The sequence below is a fragment of the Drosophila serrata genome, unplaced genomic scaffold (genome assembly GCF_035046125.1).
Source record: "Drosophila serrata isolate PLE 108 unplaced genomic scaffold, ASM3504612v1 contig_23, whole genome shotgun sequence".
NCBI classification, from domain to species: Eukaryota; Metazoa; Arthropoda; class Insecta; order Diptera; family Drosophilidae; genus Drosophila; species Drosophila serrata.
In genome coordinates this window covers 1,813,509-1,835,431 of record NW_028256921.1, presented here as the reverse complement: position 1 = coordinate 1,835,431, position 21,923 = coordinate 1,813,509, and the positions used below count along the sequence as shown (strand labels likewise).

The 21,923-nt window shown below is 38.5% G+C and overlaps 1 protein-coding gene across 16 annotated transcripts in view; it reads right to left on the bottom strand.

Annotated features, from left to right (window-relative positions):
* Positions 1–21,923, bottom strand: part of sgg (glycogen synthase kinase 3 beta homolog shaggy) — a 66,920-nt gene that overhangs the window by 22,526 nt on the left and 22,471 nt on the right. For 5 of the 16 annotated variants that reach the window (XM_020950635.2, XM_086830785.1, XM_020950640.2 and 2 more), the window contains exon 1: positions 454–6,033. The exons of 8 other annotated variants lie outside the window; for them this stretch is intronic. In XM_020950635.2, the coding sequence (XP_020806294.2) occupies positions 454–2,299 (1,846 nt within the window). In that variant the 5' untranslated portion in view covers positions 2,300–6,033. Of the gene's footprint in view, positions 1–453; positions 6,034–19,422; positions 19,684–21,291; positions 21,728–21,923 lie in introns of those variants that run through there. 3 more of the 16 variants (XM_086830726.1, XM_020950637.2, XM_086830752.1) reach the window with 2 other exon arrangements.

Sequence of the window (21,923 nt, the reverse complement as noted above, 5' to 3'; positions counted from 1 at the left end):
TTCCCTTTTCTTTTAAACATTAACAAAAGTAGGTTTACCTAAAATGTTCTTAAACTTTTGCACCACTTTGATCCCATATAATTTTCCCTTTTCTTTTAAACATTAACAAAAGTAGGTTTACCTAAAATGTTCTTAATCTTTTGCACCTCTTTGATCCTATATAATTTTCCCTTTTCTTTTAAACATTAACAAAAGTAGGTTTACCTAAAATGTTCTTAAACTTTTGCACCACTTTGATCCCATATAATTTTCCCTTTTCTTTTAAACATTAACAAAAGTAGGTTTACCTAAAATGTTCTTAATCTTTTGCACCTCTTTGATCCTATATAATTTTCCCTTTTCTTTTAAACATTAACAAAAGTAGGTTTACCTAAAATGTTCTTAAACTTTTGCACCACTTTGATCCCATATAATTTTCCCTTTTCTTTTAAACATTAATAAGAGTAGGTTTACCTAAAATGTTCTTAAACTTTTGCACCACTTTGGTCCAACTGACGCAGGACTGTGTTCTGGCCAATTTGGCAGTCTTAACATTCTCGCCACTCTCATCGCTATCGCCATCGGCGTCTCCCTCGAGATTGGGCTCGGCTCCTTGCTCGATATCCTCGCCGGCGGCAGTGTCCTGCGACTGGTGATCCTTTTTGGGGCGGGTGCTGGGTATTCTATCGTAATGGTTGTCGTGGCTATGACGGCGCATCTTCACGGCCTCATCTGAGCCGGCATCCACATCCTCCTCCACATCCACCACGAGATGCTGCTGATGATGATGATGAATGGTGGTGGTGCTTGGTGGATTGGGTACCGAGTTATGTTTGCTCTTAGAGCTAGTATCACAGTGTGGTTCATCCTCTTTGGTCATACCATCCTCCACGGCCCCGCTGGCCGCCAGATTGGAGGCGACGGTGGTGTTGCGCTTCTTCCGCTGCTCCTCACTCCGTCGCTCCCGCTTCATCAGCTGCTTCTGTTGCTTGGCCAGGAGTTGCTTCTGTTTCCTGGCAAACTTCTCCCTTAGCTTGGGACTGCCAAACTCATCCAAATAATACATGGTATCCTGCAGTCCATCCTTGCGATTGATCAGCTTCGAATCAATGTGTGAATCCTCGCTGATCTTGAGCAGGGGAAAGTAGATATGCCCATCGGTGGCCAAGCTCTTGGCATCCCGTCGCCGGGCCAAGGCAGCGGCCACTGTAAGTTGAGCCTGATCTGGAGGCAGGAGCCTGGAGCTACCCACCTGCTGCTCCTGCGGTTCCTTCTCCTCCTCCAGCTGCTGCTGTTGTTGTTTCTTCTTGAGCTTGAGTGCCTCCTCTGCCGGTTGACTGCTGCTCTTTAGGTTTATAATGATGCCAGATTGACTATCCGATTGGTTGTCCACCTCCTCAACATCATCCACATTGACACCATCATCTTCCTCATCATCAACATCGACTACATCATCATCATCATCATCGTCATCATCCACATCCACATCGTCGTCACATATATCCACCTCATCAATGCGATCCTCCACATCGAATCCTTGAGTCCCAGTGCTATTGGTACTCTTGTACTTGATGCGACTCCGCAGGATATTGGCACTGCCAACGCCACTGACCTGGGCACTATGATGATGATGATGATCCGCACTGCCGCTGCTGCTCAGCTCCAAAGCGGATGAGGCACGCACACGATGTGGCGCCTCCTCGGGATTGATCTCTGAGCAATTGCTGCCCAGGCTTTCGCTGCTGGATTGTCCCGACTCCTTGGAGGCAGCCGATGAGGATGTATTGGAGGTGGCTGTCGTGTGATCCTTGGCTGGCTTCTTGCGCATAGCTCCTCCTCCGCCGCCTCCGCTGGTGGTACCTCCACCTCCTCCTCCTCCTCCTCCATTTTCAATGCCACTATCTTGACTGAGCAAAAGTTGCTGACGCTGCTGCTGCTGCTGCTGTTGGCGCCACTTGCCACCGGGTGGCGCTTGGGGCAGACTCAGGGAGCCGCTGCTGCTGCGGGGCGGGGGAAGCTGCAACTGAAGTTGCTGCAATTGCTGTTGCGATGCACTGGAAACAATAACACCGCTGTCCGCTGATCCCGTGGAGGTTTGTGAGGAGAAGCGTTCGCTTAGAGGGATTTTGATGGGTTGGCTAATTACGACCACATTGCTGTTGTTATTATTGTTATTATTATTGTTATTGCTGCTACAATTATTATTATTTATATTATTGTTATTGTGGTTATATATTGTTGTATTTTGATTGGTGGACAGTTGATTTAGCGCTGGCGCAGCGCCTGCTGCTGCTGTCGCTGCCGTTGTTGTTGTTGCCATCAGGTTTTCAATTACTCTTTTTCAAATACTCTACTATTTTTTGTTAGAGTATTAAGTTTGTGGGTTAAATTATTACCAAATGTCTCACGGTTTATTTTTATAGATTTTTTCCCTTTTATTTTGTTGGGGTTTTTATATTTTTTTGGAGCGTTTCACTCCAATGCGTTTTTAATCGTTTTTAGCGTTGATTTTTCGTGCTTTTCAGTCACATTGCCTGCTCTTGTTAGAATTGAAAATAAATTAGTGCTGATTTTTAAACAACAGCCGCCGTTGTTGTTGTTGCCGTTTTTGCTGCATTTTCAAACATTTTTTGGTTTATTGTCTTTTTCCTTTTGGACCGGGCTAAATTTAGCTCAGCATTTTGCGTTTCTTAATTTGATTTTGTTATTTTTTGACACCACAAAAAAAGGAAAACAAAAAGCACACACACACCAAACACAGAGAAGATATAGAGAGAGATGTGAGATTGGATATTTCGCTACTTTGCCTGACTGTCTGTCTTGTCTGCTTTCTTCAGTTTTATTTATTTATTTTGATTTGATTTGATTTTATATTTTTTGCGTGCAACATGTGCGTCCGCCTTTGAGGTTGCGAATGAACTGAGAACTGAGAACTTGGAATGCGAGAAGTCGAGATATTGAGAAACTGAAACTGAAACAGAGAGATTGAAACACTCAGCATATGGGGAGAGTTCGTTCCAAAAGTTATTATCGCTGACGCACACGGCGTCCCAGCGGGTCAGCGGAACGAACGGCAAATGGAACACTACTCAAGAGAGAGAGAGAGAGCGAGCGAGATGCGACTGAGCAGAATGCGTCGACGCTTTTGGAACTGAAACCCATGCCTCCTGTAGAACGGAATGAAATGGAATGGAATAGCTGCAGTTTCTGGAGCGAGAGAGAGAAGGCAATATCTGCTGATAAGCTTCCGTAGCCTGCTCTTATTCTTGCCTTAATCTTATCAGCACCTTAAAATGGCTTTTTATCGGCCAAAAAACAAAAGTAAAACAACAAAAATAATAAAAGAAAACAACAACAACAATAATAGGGTCGGAGAGCCCATTTTATTTATTTATGCATATGGCTAAGTTGTTTTGCTTTTTCAGCTTAATTTACAACTGCACACATTTATCAGGAGCGTTAAAGTGCGAAGGTGTTAAGTCAACAAGAATATAAATATAAATTAAGCAACTCATGAAAAACAGCTGATCGGCTAAAAATAAGAAACAGCTTAAATGGTATTAAACCGAATATCACTTCAAAACAATACACTAAAATCTTAATATCATATAATAGACAATACTAAAATCAATATCCTTAGCATATTAATGAAAAATTTCCAATGGCAGACAAGCAATTTAATCTGCGACGTCAAATTAATGTTAGTACTATTTACCGACTGCGGCAATATGTACTTTGCATTTTATCCCCTCCACCCAACACTAATGGAATTCAAACAGGATAATGCCGCACTATGGAACGCTTCAGAGGAAAAAGGGGAATGAACGAAGGACCACAGGAGAATGATAGGTGATTCGAGGAGAACGCGATTTCGAGGACAACGACGCATTACCGCAAATTAGAGGAGTGTCCCAAGCAAGTCAAAATGAATTGAAATGAAATGGAAGAAGCTAAAAGTACCACCTAAAGAACAACGGTAAACGTATAGAAGGTAAACATTAACAAAAAAAAACACACAAAATAGAACACACAGCACACACACACATATTATATTATGGTCAGCAGACGACAGTGCGCAATAGACCAAAGACGAGACCCATAAAGGCAACAACAACAACACAATTATTGCATGAGTCGCCGGGTCTCTCTCTCTCTCTCTGTCTCTGTCTCCGTCTGTCCCTGTCTCCGTCTGTCCCTGTCCCTGTCCCTGTCCATTTCCCCCTCATATACGGTTTCAGGTTGAAAGCGGTTTCCCGACGATGACAAGTGTGGTAAAGTGGCTGGTAGGGGAAGAGAGGGCCAGAATGGGGCATTACGGAGGGTGCTTAGATCAGTTTGTTGGCTTAGTTGGTTAGGTCATGCAATGTCGCAGAAACAAAGGAAAAAAAGGAAAATAATGATGGAGAAGAAGCAAAACGAGAAGAACCCACACCCTCGAACTACTGGGGGGTTAATCCAACAGAGCAAACTAAGCCATATTCCGCCACACAGGGTGCTGGCTCCTTCCAGAGCTTGTTTCTCTAAGGGAACATATGTTCGTTAAGGCAAATTGGTAGGTATTGCACATTTACTGAAGTACAAAAGGACCAAATTTAACCAACAAGCACACCCTGTTGGTCTTGCTGAAGCTACAGGATGTTTCCTGCACATCTTAATCAACAGGGCTTTCCAGGAGCTACAGGGTGCATCCTGTACAACGTGTCCTTTGCTTTCAATTCTTTTTTAAACTTATAAATTCATTTCAAGTACATAAATGATATATATATACATAAAGATAAAAAGAATAGCTATTTATAGTAAATATCCAAACAAATAAAATAACGAAATTGGTCTCTTTGTGGAGGCATTATAGAAATGCGTCGCAAATTATGACTTGCAGGTAAACATGTCAATAATCCACGCCCTTTCACCTTTCTATGTGCCTGCTCAACCAACTAACCAGAATTTTAAATCATCTCACTGAACAATTTTCTCCAGACCCTTCGTGTCGTGTCGTGTTGCTGCCCTCCATCAACTTTTTCAAACTTTCTTTGGTTAACCCATGCGCGACTTTGACTTTGACTTTCGCCTTAACTGACATTTTACCTTGACGATTATTATATAGTATAAACGCCCCAAACGCTAGTTGAAGCAACCCTTTTTTTCTTACCACCACTGCGGTACTTGCTTTTATTTTTATCGACTTGGCATTGAGCTTAGACTAGACGCAACCCCATTATTCCCTTTCTCTTCTCTAATAACTAATACCTATAAGTTATTACAAATACCCTGTCTTTGAAGGGGACACTAAACGTTTTAGGATAAGAATGTACTGAATGGAACAAATATAGCTTATGAAAGTATTTCTTTTAAGTAAATATTAAGAAGAAGCTAAAGCATGTTGGTCTAATCTATTAAGACGCTTTTAAAGGCATTCTAAACATGGTTAAAGTAAAATAATAATGAGGTTTTCTTATATCTGATCATTTTAAAGAGTATTCCTCAAGACTTTCCCGGCCATTTCCCATTCTCGTACAGCAATTATTTGTGGAATAAAATTTTCATTTGGCGCCGGGTCCGGAGACTTGCACTGTTCTCCACGTGCCGGGGATCCAGTTTCGAGTCGACTCCAATTTGAATAGCAAATGAGCTGGGGCCGGACTTAAGTGCTTGGGCTTCCGAGTTGAGGAGGCGGGCCCCCTTCTGGGGGTCTGAGAAAAAAGGGGAATACTGTGTGGGTCTCTTGGTTGTTTGTTTGGTCTTGAACTTGCATGTCGATAATGCGCCCTGACATTTACCGCGGTATTAACAATGTAATTGCCCCGAGACATGTTTTTCCTGGTTATTTTTACAGCTGAGAATTATTGATTCAGAATGTTAACATTTGTTGTGTTCCACAAGATTCCCACTCGTTCCGTGCCTTTGTATTTTTTTTTTGGGTCTAGGCTATGAAACCGAATTGAAACTAAAAATAAAATTACGAGACGACGCGGCATCGAAAGTGAAATGAAAAACAGCAAATAAACTAAAGAGAATGCACTAAAAATAAAGACCCAATTTGCAGGGAGACCCAAAAATACATCATTTCGTTTCAATTCCAACGTCCCACCGCCGCCTGTTGCTGTAAGAGCAGCGCCATCTGATGGCCGCCCAGTGAAAGTGAAAGTGAAAACTATAACAAGAGCATAGAATATAAATTTAATTGGGGGGAAAAACAAAAGAAAAACTGTGAAATATTTACATTTCATTTATGTCGAAAGAAGAAAGGAGAACGAAAAAGAATGGCCCCAGGAAAATTGTGCTTATATTTGCCAAAGACTCGAGGATACCAAAAGAATACAAAGGAATACCAACAAAGAGTAGTAAGCGCCGCGGGAGGCACATTCATTATTTATATATCAAAATACAAATACAAATAAAAATAGGAAATAAAAGCAGCACAAAATTAAGCCCAAGAAGCAGCTTGTGCACTGTTATCGCTATCTCCTGCTAATGACCGATGCGGCAATCAATAATTAGAGCTGACCAAGGCAATTAACCCATGACAGACCGCACATCATCATCATCATCACATCACACCAGCGGCGATCAACGACCAAAGGCAGGCATATGACTTCGATAGCACACAGCTGGCTTCGATTTTAGCGATAACGATAACGATAAACCACCTTAAACCGGTTGTCAAAAAAGAAAAGAAACAAAGGAAAGATTTGTTGATCACAAATATCTTTCCATTGTTGACACTCTTTAATCTGGTTTTATTCCTATTTATCTATTCAAAGATTAAAACTGAATAAACACAGTGTCTATCATTATTTACAGCACGATAACAAAGGCTTTATTAGTCATTAAACATACTATCATTCTTCAAGTGGAAAATATTTAATACTAATCTGTTTAAACTCTATAAACATAGTTTTATAATGTAACCATAGATATGGTGTTACTATTAACTCGACCTCTGCTGTGTTTGAATGCAATTTTCCTGGCCAATCGATAAACAGAGAGACAATGAGAGAAGCAACAAAGGGAAATAATGGCACACAAAGACCGTTAAAATGGTGAAAAGCCAAAGAAAGAGGCGCCAGCCAGCTATGGAAAATCATGCATTGAGGGGGTTGGGTGATGCAGAGTCAGAGGAAAAACCAAACGGAAAGGCGAAACAAGTAAAAATTTAGGGGGAAGAGTAAAGGAAATGGTGGTAAAAGGCAACACGCGATTAGTGAATGCCCAACCCCGCTAAGTAACACACCAACTCACACCTCCTGGCACAACTCACACCTCACACCTACTACCCTACTACTTAAAGCCATGGTAAATATTCGATAATCAAGCAAATATGTTATAGAAACTGATAAATATAAGTAAATAATATATATTTCTAAATTAAAACAATCAATATTCGTGCGGATTAGGCATGAACTTTGTGTGTGTTTGTGTATTTACTGGTATCATTAGAGCGGCAATTATATGATAATTATTTAACCCAATTATATGACAGGCAGGCCAGTGTGCGTCACATGTGGAAAACAATGAAAAGCAAGATCGGATGCGATTTTTCGAGACTTTGAAACGATGATACTAATTCCATTAACAATCGTTCCAGATTAGTTATTTATGGAACACCCTGGAATTGAACAAAGAACTGCGTTCCAGAGATTACGAAAGGATTAAGTGCAAATACAAATCCCCTCAAAGCCTGATATAAAAACCACAAATTTTAATCATAACCTGCTTTCAGAGGAAAAGTGTATGTATTAATTACAATTCTTAAATGGGAATTATCTATAAAATGGTCAAGTCATTTTCTTAGTTAACAATCTATCAACTATCTTAAATTGCTTAGCAAATTCAATGATTGTTTAATGAAATTTGATAAAAGATAGTCTTATAGATACTCCCATTAGCAAATAAATGATGAAATATCAAAGCACTTGACAAAAATGATTGCCACAATCAAGTAGTTTGAGTCACTCTCTCTCACTCTCCCCATTCACTTTGGATTCACTTTCGGTAATAAAAAATCGATCGAACGAAGAGTGGGCTGATGATGAATGTCAAGTTGTCGCCACAAATCCAACCACTAATTGTCAAGAGAGTGACCTTGTTGCGATCCGTGGGCGGAAGTGGGTGGAAGTGGGAGTGGCATTACTACAACTAATGCAAACTACTGAGCCACCACACGTGCGCACCGCACCACACGAGAAATCATGAGCCAATCTTATCAGTGGGAAAACAGGCAACAACAAAAAGTTCAAGCAAATTGCCTAATTAATCAAAAATAATAATATAAAACGCTTAGCTAAAGTGAACTTTGCACACAGGCACAATTGTGGTCATAATAATAAGTACAAACGGCACTATTACTTTAAATCATTTGAATAAATATATTGAATATAAATTTATATTAAATACAGATCATATTTTATACCCATGAAGGGCATTATAATTTCAGTCAGGAGATTGCAACTCATTGAAGGAGGCAACTCCGACCATATAAAGTATATATATTCTTGATCAATAATTAACTCTGAACACTAAGTATCTAAGACCGGTAAGTAACTACGATCTATAAGTAGCTATGATCAGTAAGTATCAATGACCAGTAATTAACTATGATCAGTAATTACGTATGAGCAGTAAGTAACTCTGAACACTAAGTATCTAAGACCAGTAAGTAACTATGATCAGTAAGCATCTTTGACTAGTAAGTATCTATGACCAGTTACTACCTTTGAACACTAGTAAACAATGACTTGCAACTTTTGAAACACAACACATGCCTGAGAGGTGGCCGGCAGCAGTCACTTCGTTCCGGGGAGGTGAGAACCAGTTGGGAATCATAGGCACAGATGTGCGAGATTTGTTTTGGAACAAATTTAAGCTATTTCATTCAAACTATGGGGCTATTCTTCTATATAATTTTACTAGTATATAATTCGAAGAAGGGCGAATCGGTGGACTATATATACATATATATAGCTGACATAGGAACAATCGGACGATTCATTAAACTATGATCAGCAATTATCTATGATCGGTATGTTTCTATAAACATTAAGTAACTCTAAACAGTAAGTATCTATGACCAGTAAGTAACTATGATCCATAAGTAGCTATGATCAGTAAGTATCTATGACCAGTAAAAAACTATAAGCAGTAAGTAATTATGAGCACTAAGTAACTCTGAGCAGTAAGTATCTATGACAAGTAAATAACTATGATCAGTAATTAAGTATGAGCAGTAAGTAAATCTGAACAGTAAGTATTTATGACCAATAATTAACTCTGAACACAAAGTATCTAAGACCAGTGATTAACTATGACCAGTAAGTAACTATGATCAGTAAGTATGTATGATCAGTTACCAACTTTGAACACTAGTAAACAATGACTTGCAACTTTTGTAACACAACACATTCCTGAGACGTGGCCGGCAGCAGTCACTTCGTTCCGGGGATGTTAGAACAAGTTGGGAATCATATGCACGGAAGTGTGAGATTTGTTTTGGAACAAATTTAAGCTATTTCATTCAAACTATGGGGTTATTTTTCTATATAAATTTACTAGTACATAAGTCGAAGAAGGGCGAATCGGTGGACTATATATAAACATATATAAAGCTGCCATAGGAACGATCGGAAGATTTTAAGAAAAAAAAGACTAACTTTTCCAGTTTGCAACCGATTTTCATTAAATTTAGAATATAGCCGTAGTATATTAATGTAGAATTTTTTGTAAAATTTAATGAAAATCGGACTACTATATCACATAGCTCCCAAACAAACGATTGTTAAAAATAGAGGAAAATTCAAAACGGTGAATGTACAAGTGTAAATATAAAGTGTATAGGTGCATGAATATTGTATTAATTCCTAGTGATCCAATTTCAAGCTGCAAGAGTATACAAGCTTTGGCACTTCAGATTTCCTATTAGCTTGACCACTAGTGTACTTGCAAGTGTACTAAGTACTTTTCCGTGTTAAATTCGAAACAGAAAGGAATGGGACAGGGCTAGGATGCCATAATTGTTATATTAGAAGAACGTCAAATGGATCGTGTATCGCCTATCTATATGGCCCCCTCGTCATATTCAAGTATGCACATAAAATTGTTTATATATAAACCGAGAACAGCGATTAACTTAAGTTGATAAGCCCCATCAGACTCTAAAAAATAAAAAGCTCCCGCTCTGAAAACCCCCTGACAAACCCCTTTTTGGTGCGTTGCCAAGCAAACTTCAGCTCTCCTCATTGTTAATTGTCCTTTGTTTTCGTTTTTCTTTATTCGTTATTTGTTGTTTTACTGCACTTTATTATCATAATTACATGCACACATATTTCGCCAGAACAACAACAGCACATTGCTCAATGTAAACAAATAAACAAGCCAAAGAAAATCAACTTTACTCTTTGATAACACAATTACAAAATATTTTTGTTTATTTTTTCTAACTGGAATTTATGGGAAAGTCATTCCAGTGATTATAAAACAAAAGAAACAAGAAAAAAACGCAGAACGATTTGCATATATGGATTATATAAACAACAACACAATGAGTCAGCTATCCAAGGAGCACCGATTAATCTCCATATTATAATGGGATTAAAGTTTAATAAATATTTTTAATCTAAAATTGATTTATGTATATTAAAATAAATTTCATGAGTCATGTTCATGTTTTGGAAAATACATTTCCTTATTTATACTTTACAGGAGTAAATCCTTTTGAAGAAAAACCCCCTTTTTTATGTGGTTACTCATCAGAGTCAGTGGGTTAAAGCCACTGGGATTGTCGACATTGGCTTAGTCACTTTAAATATATATAGTTTTTTGTTACCTCAATCCAACCACACGTCAAAGCAAATTATAAACAAAACGAAAAACAAAAAAAGGCCAAAAGACAAGACAAATTAAAAAAAATAAAAAAGAGAGCGCCTGTGTGTGCTGACTAAATGCAGAATTCCAAGTACTTGGGTTGTCCCCCAAAACGTGAAGCGAGCCAAGAAAACCGAGAAACAAAACAAAAACAAAACCGAAAGCAACAAAATAAAGTTAAATAAAAATAAAAGTAAGCCAGCGAACTCCCTTCAACCCGTTTCAAAACCTAAACCTAAACACAATTTGAACCGAAACGGAAAGGAACGAGAAACGGAGAACGGGGGAGCGGAATGTGGTGGAGTTTTGAAGGAAACATACGCAAAATCCTCAATGAATTGCATCAGCCAATTGAAGTGGCTTTTGACACCACCATACAGATACATATTCCAACTGAGTAGATCAAGATAGTGTTGTGGCATAGATTTAACCGATTTTTCCCGGATTATCCCACAGCCAAAGAGGTCACTTGTACCCCCAACAAAAATGTTTATTTATTTATAGACCCCTTTTTACCATCTCCCTCTCTCTCTCTCTCAAATGATTGTGGCGTGTGTCATCAGCTGAAAAATACCAACAACAACAATACACCAATACCATTACCCGAATCAGAGAAAATACAACAACAAATTATTCAACAACAAAAAGTCAACAAAAAAATTGGAAACATTAATGAGGAGAAAAGCCGAAACCGACGACGCTCACCTCTCTCACTGAGAGCAAAAATAAGAGTTGTGCGTCTCTTTCTTACACGCATCTCCGATCTCTTTCTTACCACAATGACGCAATGCGTGTCGGCATTTACGTCAGGCAAAGACGAAAGCGAACACGAACCTCGAAGTTGCTCTTTCTTGCCATTCTTCTCTCCGTTTCTTAACTTCAAAATGTTATTGTTTTTTTGGCTTTATTGTTACTTAAAAAACAAAAGCCAACACAGTGCAGGGTCCATACAAAGGTCAGGACCAGTTTAGTACAGTGGTAACTGCCTCGAAATTTAAATATCCCTTCTCTCAATATTACGTTTATAATTTGTAATTAAACATAAGTTATTATCATTATCAAAACAGATTAATACAAAATCTTTATACTTGAAGCATCAAAATATTCTTTGTAAATATTTCTATTGAGTTTTAAGGTAATTGATTCTAATATCCCTTTATTTAGAGATCAATTACCTATCTTAAGTATCTTCAAGATAGCTTCAATTAGTTCAACCTTTTTAGTTTTAATGAAACTTCTACTGGTTATTTGACTTGATGTTGAACCCTTATCATTTCTCCAACACAGTTTTCTCCAAAAGTTTTCTCCATTTCCCCCAGTTGTACCCTATTTATGCTCTGTCGAGTCACATAAGAACTCTGATATCTGGGCAGACACTCCATTTCCCGACACCAGACAAACACTACTACTTTATAGTGGCGATAAGATTTCCCCCCCAGACAATCCAGATTTTTAACCCAAGTGCGCCTGCACTTGCACAACCTCATGAAAGGGGCCAGAAAACGAGTTCAGACCAGATTATACTGGAACCCTTAGAGCTCGGAGGGAATTGAAATTTCAATTCAGAGACAATTTGGATTCGGGGGCGTTTTAGGGTAAGCACGTGATGATTGGATTTTCGATGGACAACCTGCTAAGTGATAAACCCTATATAAATATAAATATTAGAGTCTGGAATGTTTACTGCGAGTAAAGTGCAAGGCGGAAAATGAATTCGACGCATAAATAAGCAAGTGCTAATTGCAGATCGACAGTGGAAAAGTTGTGTGTGGGTACTTCCTTTCTTCAATCAATAATTGTGGACAAACAAGACTTCACCTTCTCGCTGCTTGATGCCATTAAATTTCCATCCAATAATTTGCCAGTAGTACTTCCCTCCATGCCGTCTCTTTCTAGCTTGCTGCTAATTAAATTTGCACGTAAACAAGCTGAAAAGAGATAGAGCTACGAGTGCTACAGATGTGCTAATTGTGCCTGCTAATTGCGCCAAAAAGATTCGCAATGAAACGCAATAAAAAACAAGAAAGAAAGTCAAATTTAAAAAAAACTGGACTAAATAATACCCTTGAAATTATTAGCGACTGTATATCGATAAGAAAGGGTATCTCAAGCCCTAAAGAGAAGGTATTTCTGTGCGTTTAGGAACGGAATGGAATGAAACAAAAGGATCCATTGCCTTAAGGAGTATATCGGTTCTTTCTAGATTTCTTCTGATCGAAATTGGAATACCCTTTGCAAGGGTATAAATATATCAATTTATATGTATATCAAAAAAAGAGGAACGTTTCGTGTTCCGTTTCACATTGTTGTGCAGCAGACTGGAAAGTTTTTGGCGAGTGGTGAAAAGTCTCAGTTTAATCGGGGGGAAGGAGAGGATTGCGATTTAGTTGGTCATGCGATAATTTCGTTAGACGCCACGCGCCACTGATTAAACGTCTTCGTCTCCGCCCCATTCCGTCACCTCCTCCTCTTCACGTAGCAAAATTGCATTAAAAATAGCCAAAAGGCGAATGATAAATATTTGAAAAGGGGTCTACGGTCTATTTTTGGCTTTAGCTTTGGCCGATTCGAAACGTTTCGATGATTGTTGATCGACTAATTGGCGACCGGCTAAGTGATGCTAACTAATAAGAAACGAGTGGGAATGAAACCAAGGGCAGAGAAGGATCGTTAACCGTGCGCCTGAAACAGTTGAAATGGAATACCTAAAAAACGACAAATCAATCAGGGTAACTTTCTAAACTATATTTAGTTTAATTATTTTTTTTGTGGCCTTTTCTTATTATTATTATATTGTTGGTTTTTCCTTTGCAGCCTTGGGGCGGCGGTCGATAATCGACCTTGGCAATTGGACAGGGGCGGGAACGTTGGGAACGGGGAGTGTTGGCGTGAAGTTACCGACACCAAACAACAGGTTTCAGTGCGGTTTTAACACTGGCCTCGCACACTAAACGAAAACAGTAAGAACAACACCAATAGCACCACAAACAAAAGAACCGCAAATGGCCAAAACCAAAGACAAATCTGAGCCCAAATCCGAGCGTGCTTGTAAACCGCAAAGGTTAAAAAGCGCACCTGAGGCTATATACTATAAATATATATAAAAACGGCACACTCTCTATAGAATACGATACGAAATCAATTCAATACAGAACTCCATTCACCTGTATTTATTGCGGGAAAAAACACAACTAAAGTACAAATAAAGAAAAGAGGAGCGAGCGCCAGGCGAATGGCAATGCCAATTCCAAATCCGAATGCTTTTCCGCCATTTCCACATTCTCGCATAAATTAAGTGCATTTTGTTGTTGTTGTTATTGTTATTGTTTTGCGCGATGGATTTCCGCAAAATCAGTTCAATCAACAATTTATCGGGGCAATAGCCCCTGCAACCTGCACCGCCCCTTAATTGACAACATTTCCCTGTAGAACTCAATTAACAGATTAGATTCAACCTGCCAATGGCACTTGTCGATCAATACCATCGACACCAGAGACCTAATGACAGTGATCGGGATAGAGAACATTATATATCAGCAAATCAATTCTCGCAAATTTATTAAGCCTTAAAAGTACTTTTCTGTATTTCACAAATATCAAACTTAATGGCTTTTCGGTTACATAGGGAAAGGTGGAATGGAACATTGCCCTAGCAAAAGATATTATATTAATCTAACAATGTAATTTGCAATGCAGATACATTAAAAACCTAAGAAAAAGATAGTATTTGTTGATTGTTATCAAAATAAGAACAACTGAAATGAAACACGTTTTATTAAGTTGAGCTCAATACAACCTAAATATAATTAAGCTGTTATATGATTAAAAAACCAATCCTAAATATAAGCCAAAGGTTCAAGAAGTAGTAGCTCAATTGTGTCAGACACATATTGATTGTGTTGTCATTAAGCACGAAATTAAATTTTACAGGCAACGATGATGATGTCCACAGGCCCCCTCAATCGATTTGTATGCCCCACACACAATCCCCACAATCCAATCAACGGACAAACCCTCTTAATAAAATTGTATGCAATAAAAAATAAGTTAATTAAATGAGCGAGAAAGCAATTTTGAGCGCGGAACGAAATGGAATGGAACAGCGCGTGCTGGAGGAACTGTTTGTGTCACACTTTTATTACCCGACATTGTCGTCGACGTCGTGTGGCTTCTTGGCCAGCTTTTTTGTATCCAACCGACGACATGTTTACGTCGATATCGTTATTTTTACTCTTTTATTTTGGACCGAACTGCCACTGCCGCCTTTCCTTTCCTTTCCTTTTGCTTTGATATCAGTCCATTGCATTATACTCGATTCGATTCGATTCCGTATCATCCCCGTCCTGCTTTGTCATTATTATTGTACGTATTATTTTATTGCAAATTGAAGTGAAAAATGTTAATTGAACGATAATAAACAATGCGACAACGTCAGCAGGTTCTATATTGTGTGAAAATACAGTGCGTATCGGGTTTCGAAATAACTCAATTGATTACTCTGTAAACTGTTTATTTGGGATTAAAATATTTTTTTCAACCATTTAATTTACAAATATTTTGATTGCTCAAAAACTTAGTAATTACTAAAGTATTTTAAATTAAATTTTATAAATTAAACCATCAATTTTATGTCACGAAAACAAGCGAATTCTTTCATGACCGGAAGTTGTTGCAGTTGCCAAGTTATGAAACTCACTGTACTCACAAAACGGACTGGTATTTCTAAGTGAAGTGATGTTACTGTCATTATTATATGGCGTTGCACTGGTTTTTGTGCCATTGGCCGTAATTCGGAATTGCTTTTTTTGTTTTCAAATGTGGTGTATGTATGAATAAAACACATAAAACACATTTTTTGCAATCACATTGACATTTCTGGTTACCCAAAAATCCAAAAAAAAAAAAAAACCAATTCATCTCCAAAAATGGGCGTGAGAAATCGCCGGGGGCAACTTTATTTCGACTTTTTGTCGTTTGTTTTATAATTTTTTTAATGCGTCATCATTAGCGTCATTATAATACAACAATTAAATAAATCGAGACGTGAAAATATGTTCTGATTTCAGATATTCCTAAGGAGAGAAAAAGGCGGGAGGACTCTAGGACTGGGGAACGCATGGGATGAGTGGAACAGAAGTCAGCTGACTCCAAATGGAAATGGCAGTACCCTGTGTTGGAAAGGGACAGAGCTATGGAAGATTAAAGCCGGCAAGAACTGCATTTAACAAGATTGATTCGGTTTTGATAATGAGCAGAGACTTAAGAAGAAAGAGATTAAGATTCTAGAAGCGAAGAATATCACAAGCTGAAAACGTGAAAAATATCATTGAAAGCGTGTAATATTTTCAAAGACTTCTTATAATAATTTCTAATAATTGAAGATACAAATAGGAATACCTTAATTACAAGTTTTAGAGTGACTAAAAAACATAATGTTTTCTCAAGATCAAACATTATATAGACGCACCAATGGTCTTAATTTTCTTAAATTTAATATGGAATAAATATATTTTTAAGGCGATTCATGTGGTTTTGGCCCCCAAAAATTTAAATTCGGACTAAAGCAAAGCTACTTAACGCAAAGCTTTTTGGGGAAAAAGCTCCCTCGATTGTTCTCCTCCTCATTCCCCCCCCCCCCTCCTCCACTATGTCCCCATCACCTTCTTCTTCTTCTTTTGTTATACATTCCGTCCCGTCTGCCTTGAACCATTGACACATTTAAGGTGTGGGCGGAGCAGTGAAAGAGAGCACCGAAGAGAGGGAGAAAGGCAAGCTTAAGAGAGAGGAAAATGTGATCGTCATAATAAAAATGCAAACAATTTGCCATACAAAAAAAATTCATTACTTCAAATTCGCACAAGCGCACAAATTTGAAATGAGAAATGCCAGATGGAAGGGAATACAAAAAGAAACAGTGGAAAAGGGAGGGAAAAGAGGGGAAATGGGTGAAAAGGGGCAATAGGCGAAGCACCAGAAAAATCAACAAACAAAAAATCCAAGCGAAACAAACGAAGAAAATTAGCAAATGCTACAACATTTGTTTCTGTGTGTGTGCGTGTGTGTGCAAATATTTCATCGTCTGCGCTATTTTTATAAAAAGAAAAAAAATGTTAAAGAAAAGAAACAACAACAAAAAAAAATACAAATAAAAAAAATAAGTAAAAAAAAAACATAAAACTAAAACTAAAGCGAAAGAGTGTGCAAGAGCAAAAGCAACAACTACATAAAGTTACTTCGAATACAACATTTCGCCTTTGGGGGGCACTCGAAGAAGAAGAAGAAGGAGCAGAAAGAAGGAGAAGCCGAAGCCGAAGAATGAGGAACGAGGAGCCAAGGAGGAGGAGGAGGAGGAGGAGCACAGCCGGCACAGTTCATGCGAATTTTTTTTGGGAATTTTCCACTGGCAGCGTGCGACAGCAACAACATGAATAATTCACTTTTGGCCCAGACCACCATTAACAGCAGCAGTCACATTAATAGTCACAAAAACGGCTCTTCCTCATTCTTAGTCCTAAGCAGCACATTCGCCTTTGGTAACACTGGAATTTCTCTAATCCTGGTCACTCTATTCTGGATAACAAGGATAATGTTCACACTGTCTTAATAGTCACGAGCCTTGGTCACACTCAGCAGGCTAAATCTATCTTTGAAGTAAAGTATCTTCATCTATATCTATCCTATCCTATCTTTAGTATCTTCCAGCTTAAGGAGTAAAGTATTAAATAATTATCTAAATTATTAGAACATTAAGTGTAAGAATATAAGTCAATATCCCTGTAAATTGGATTTTGACTAGAAAAAAACAAACATTATGACATTTATTTACGGAAATTACCCATGCTAAATAAATACACAATTAATTAGCACGTATTTGACAGATTTTACTAAACAAATTTCTACGTTGCTAAGGCCGATGAATACAAGTTGTATCTTTTATCAGCGCTTAAAGCTTAGCTTGAAGGGAAACTCCTAGTTGAGTACCTATTTTCTTGGCCGATGCAGTTCTCTCTCTGACGTTGGCTGGAGCAGTCGCATATTTCAACATTGTCGCCAATAAGGAATTGCATGCACGTACTGCAACCGACTCGAACCGCACACCACCGCCACCAGCCACACCTCCCGCCCCACCGTACCACCGCCAGCCAATGCTCATTGAAGAACTTTTGCCCATAAAAGCAAATGTTGATCACTGGAATGGGGCGGGCCACAGGGACCAGGGGGGGGGGGGGGGGCAGAGACAGAGAGAGAGCCACCAACACCAATTAGCGCGCAGACGCAGCGCACCAACAACAGTAACTAATTGCACTGAAAACAATTACTTTCTTGACCACTAATTATAATCATAAGTATCTATAGGGAAGTATGTATAAAAAAGTATCTGTAGAAAATATATATAGGAAAGTATCTATAAGAAAGTACCTATAGGAAAGTACCTATAGGAAAGTATCTATAGGAAAGTATATGTAGAAAATATTAACCAAGGAAGCCTCGAAAAAGTCATAAACATTTAAAGTTTACACTACTAAGAGATCTCACGTTTATGCACCAAGTGTCCTTGTGATTCCCAAGTACGAATTCGATGAAGAGAGTAAATAAATATTTAAGACCGATCATCAATACATAGTAATGGATAAGCCATGCATATTCCCTAGATGGAAGTAATTCACATTGCCCAATCCGGGTATAAAATAATACCAATTTAATTAATAGAATTTAATGAAATAAAATTAATTTAATTAATCTTTAAATAGGTATAAAAAATATGCAATAAATAAGAGGCAACTTATTGAATAATTCCCAGTTACAACGAAATCTTTCTGTTATTTTTTCAAGTGTAAAGCACAAGCACAGTGCCAACAACGATACACAAAAAGAAAAAACTGGTTTGAAGACGACGCCGCTGCCGCCGTCGCCGCTTCGCTTCGCCACTTGTTGTGTGCCTTGCAGGAGGGAAAGAGGGAGCCAGCGAGGGCACCAAAGAGCGAGATGGGGAGATTGCAAAAACTTTTCCATTGATGAATTTTTAGCCACTTCTTCTTCTTCGTCTTCGTGTTCGTTTTGTAGTGAAGCTGCATTGTCTAAGTGTGCGTGTCTGTGTGTGCTGTGCGCCCGCGTATGACAAGTGTTTTTTTTTTTTTTTTAAAGAGCCGACGAAAAATGGCTTTAAAACAAAAAACAACAAGCTTTCTAGAACATTCTCTTCTCTGTTGCTAAAAATAAATTCCCCGCACTATAAATACAAACATAAATATATACATAACAAGCTTGGCGTTACGCAAATGTGTGTGTGCGTGCGCGCGTGTATAAGTGTTATCCGTCATGTTAAAGTTAAAGTTGCAAAATTTCACAATTCCCCGAAATGAACTCCAATTAGACGGAGATTCCATTCATCGGATTCATTCATTCGTAGCTCCATTTTTTCTATCTTCTCTACTTCTCTCTGTATTTTGCCTTTAACGGTGTAACGGTGTCAGCAGAAAAGGCAGCAAAAACAACAATGGGGCAACTAATTGGATTTCAATGCATATTGATTTCGATTTTCGATTTTTTTTTTTTTTTTTTTTGTATTATTTGGGGACACATTACACTGCACTAAACACACGGTTGGCACACAAAAAAAGAAGAAATAATCGGTCGCGTCACGAATTTGTTTCACTTTTGTTTCGCCTTTTGATTTTATTTTTATTTTTTGATATTTATTTTCTTGCTTGCTTTGCTGATAAAAGCGCAACAACAAGTAAATAGAGCCAGCGGAACGCGAAATCTCACAGGGAACGCCCGAATGGAACGGGATGGAACGAGGGGAGAGTACGACGCGACTGTTCGATGGATTCAACGCGAGTGAGCGAGTCGAAACATCGGCATCCACATCACATTCACACCGCTATCGCCAGCGACGCTGGCAGCGCAGTAGCAGCGGCGCCGCCATCTACAGCACAGGTCAAGATAATATAATCTTGAAACCTTCATAGAGTTATATCGATACATTTAAATTTTGTATTATTTGTTATAGAAGAAAAAAAATCGAAGCAATACGTCTTTAATTTAAGCAGAACCTTTTGCGACTTTTGTTTTTGGTTTTTTAATTTAATTTTATTAAATAATAAATAGTCTGATAAATAAATATGCAAATATTTTACGAGCAGTTCTATAACTTTCCCACAAGTATTTAGTTTTCCTCGATATTAGTTTACTGAACTCTGCTGTAAATGTATCGGAGCATTGAACGTTGCGAACAACCGCAAAATTGATCGCCACATGGAAAGAGAGCGGCAAAGAAGTATCTGCGAGAGAGAGTGTGGGAGAAAGAGAGGGAGCGCGGGAGTGAAGGAAAGAGCGCGCGCGCAAAAGAATTTCTAGTCGTCGAAAAGCTCATTTGCATGCGATGCGTGTGTTTATCACACCTGTGTAAATGTATCTGTATCTGAATCTGTATCTGTATCTGTATCTGAATGTGCTAGTGGCAGTGCGAGCGTGTGCGCTGCACCGGAATCTCGTGTGTCGGCTTATGCAAAAATTAGGTAACCGAGACGCAGACAACACAAGAGAGTGGAAGAGAGTGGGGACCGACGATGAATCAACACACAAAACAGCAAGGAAACAAATAGAAAGAGAGTGAGAAAGAGAGAGTGGGTGGCAAATAGCCTTGCGTGGCACCGTTAATGCCGAAAGCCCCAAAAAAATGCAGCCAAGAGGTAAAAATAAAGTACTGTTTGATTAACGAGCGCTGCCCGAAAGTATGCAAAGGCAAGAGCCAAGGCTATTTACGACTTCCACAAGGGCCGTGCCCCCCCCCCCCCCACAGGATATCTTTTAAGAGTTACCTGCTAGAACGATAGGGTTTTAATACACAAAAATAGATAATTCTTGGCTAAAAATAAATAACTATCTTTCATTTATATCTTTGATAGATAAGTAATTTAATTTAATTTAGAAACGACTTTGAAATATATGGTAAGACTTTACATATCTCAGAAAACTGGCCACGTAAATCTAAAAAAAACCTGTCTTTTTAATTATTATATAAAAATATTATATATAACTCCTTGGCTTATCGCATACAATTGCGTGGTGAGACTGTACCCACTTTAATGAAACCCTGGTCACACTAATATTGGTTACAAGTTGGCTAACAAATTAGAAGATACAACCACTTGTCTTAAAAAATATACCCTAGATTTTGCACAATTATATAACACCCAACTTGAGGAACTAGAAATCCCAGAATGCATTTAAGCCAAGACTTTCGCTTACCCGCTTTTACTTGAGGATACTCAAGGCTTACACGACAACACCCAATTTACATAGATGATGGGATAATAATAGTCAACTTACCTGAAAGAGAAAAGAGAAGAGAAATATACGATTATTATAAAGTTATTAAGAAAGAGTGGGGTGTGTGGTGACCTAAGGATACATGTATGTATGTATATTTGACATTGAGATGACACTAACTCAATAGCGTGTGCAAAAACTGATGATCCATTAGACTGTCCGTCCGATTAATGGAACCCTGTTGGTAAGTAGTGCCCTTGCTCGAGTTGCCACCATTGGCGGCGCCCTTGATATTCGACCCGCTTGGGGCGGTGGCCTTGATCGAGGCACGGTTGGCGGGCGGCGCCCCTTTGGTTGTCGACCCACTGGGGGCTGTACTCTTTATCATGTTACCAGTTGTCCCGCTCTTAAATGAGCTACGATGGGCGCCGCCCTTGACCTTGATATCACGGTCTTGATTACCCATCTTTTTAGTATTTATTTTGCATGTGTTTAAATGATTCGCCAACTAAATTACGGTTGCTTTCTATTGACCTTTGTGGGATAATGAGGAGCGCCGGTATAATAGATATTTGTAAGGCGAGTGTTAGGACTACAGATTTTGAAGATAATTTTGACGTATGGATCTAAGTGATTATTTGTTTGTTCTTGTTTCATTAACAAAACACAAGTGAAAATTTCTTTAGATATTAAAGTAATTAAGGAAATAATAATATAACCAAAGGTTGTATTATTTAAAATAGAAACTGAAGCATTTATGGAAATGCAAATGAGTAAATCTAAATGGGTGTAAGGGAACCTGAAAGGGAAAC